General features: G+C 61.4%; 1 protein-coding gene across 1 annotated transcript in view; it reads right to left on the reverse strand.

The window, feature by feature from the left end:
* OSCP1 (organic solute carrier partner 1) overlaps positions 1-1,118 on the reverse strand; it is a 36,352-nt gene that overhangs the window by 15,863 nt on the left and 19,371 nt on the right. The window contains exon 3 of the mRNA XM_006158574.3: positions 604-771. Coding sequence (XP_006158636.1) covers positions 604-771 — 168 coding nt within the window. The remainder of the gene's footprint in view (positions 1-603; positions 772-1,118) is intronic.

Raw genomic sequence — 1,118 nt, forward strand, 5'->3', positions numbered from 1 at the left:
GGATGTGGCGAGGCAGGCAGGGGCTGCTCAGCGACAGGAGCCAGAGGGCTCGGCAGCAGGGAGCCCACTGCCCTGCCACCGCTGATGCCACCCCACCCCATATACCTACGGAGACTGTTCCCAAGCTTAGCGACACAGCGCCCGCCGCTCCCTTTCAGCAGGGAGGAAGCGTCTGTGCCCTTATCACGCGTTCTACTCCGGAGGCAAGTCAGAGGCCTCAGGGCCACGTCGCCTATTAAATCACCCAAGGGCATACTTGGGGAGTCTCTTTCTAATCGCCAGGTGGGCAGAAGGAGAGGGAGAAACGGGGCACGGCCATGGCGCAATCCCCTTTCCTCCGTCTCCCCATCCGGGATTCTGGACACGCACACACAAGCACTGGTGTGTTTTCCAAACTCCAGGGCTGGGATTTGAACTGTGCTTGGCCATGTGGGAGCTACTCCAAATGCACTGAACCACTGTACCATGGGCTGCCCCAGTACTCGGCGAGTTCCAGAATGTCCTGGCAGGGTGGCGGGCTTTGGCATTCCTCACTCTGCTGTCACAGAACAGAGGAATGAGGGCCAGCTGCGGGCCGAGGCCGTGAACTGAGGATGCTCTTACTTCTATGAGCTGCCGGGAAGTCTCGTCCACTTGATGCAGGATGGCTGGGGAGTCCTGGATGAAGCCCTTGATGGCGTCTAGGTGGTTGAAGGTAACCAGCAGCACGTCCTTGGGGCGGGGGCACAGCAGCACTTGGTATTTGAAAGCCATCGTCATCAGGTTGTACAGCTGCCGGCCCACACACAAAGGGAACGGACCGGTCACCAAGGCGGACGCCAGAGTCCGCACAGCCACCGGTCAGGCCTTCACGGGAGGCTGTCTCGGGCTTGGTGACCACACAGCTATCACCAGACCAAGACACGTCTGAGAGGGAAGGAGAGGCTGTGGACGCCTAAGCCAGGACGGCAGGAGCAGCCCAGGACATTCCCGGGCCCAGCAGGGCTCCCGCAGGTGCTGCTGATGGGGCGCACAGGAAGCGAGGCTGGAAGCTGTGGGGTCCCAGACCAGGCCCTAGGCTTGGAGGAAGACCCGAACTCAAGAACTCCTCCACTGCTGACCTGCCGTGTGACCCTGGC

This window comes from Tupaia chinensis, unplaced genomic scaffold (genome assembly GCF_000334495.1).
Source record: "Tupaia chinensis unplaced genomic scaffold, TupChi_1.0 Scaffold000604_1, whole genome shotgun sequence".
In the NCBI taxonomy this organism is placed as follows: Eukaryota; Metazoa; Chordata; class Mammalia; order Scandentia; family Tupaiidae; genus Tupaia; species Tupaia belangeri.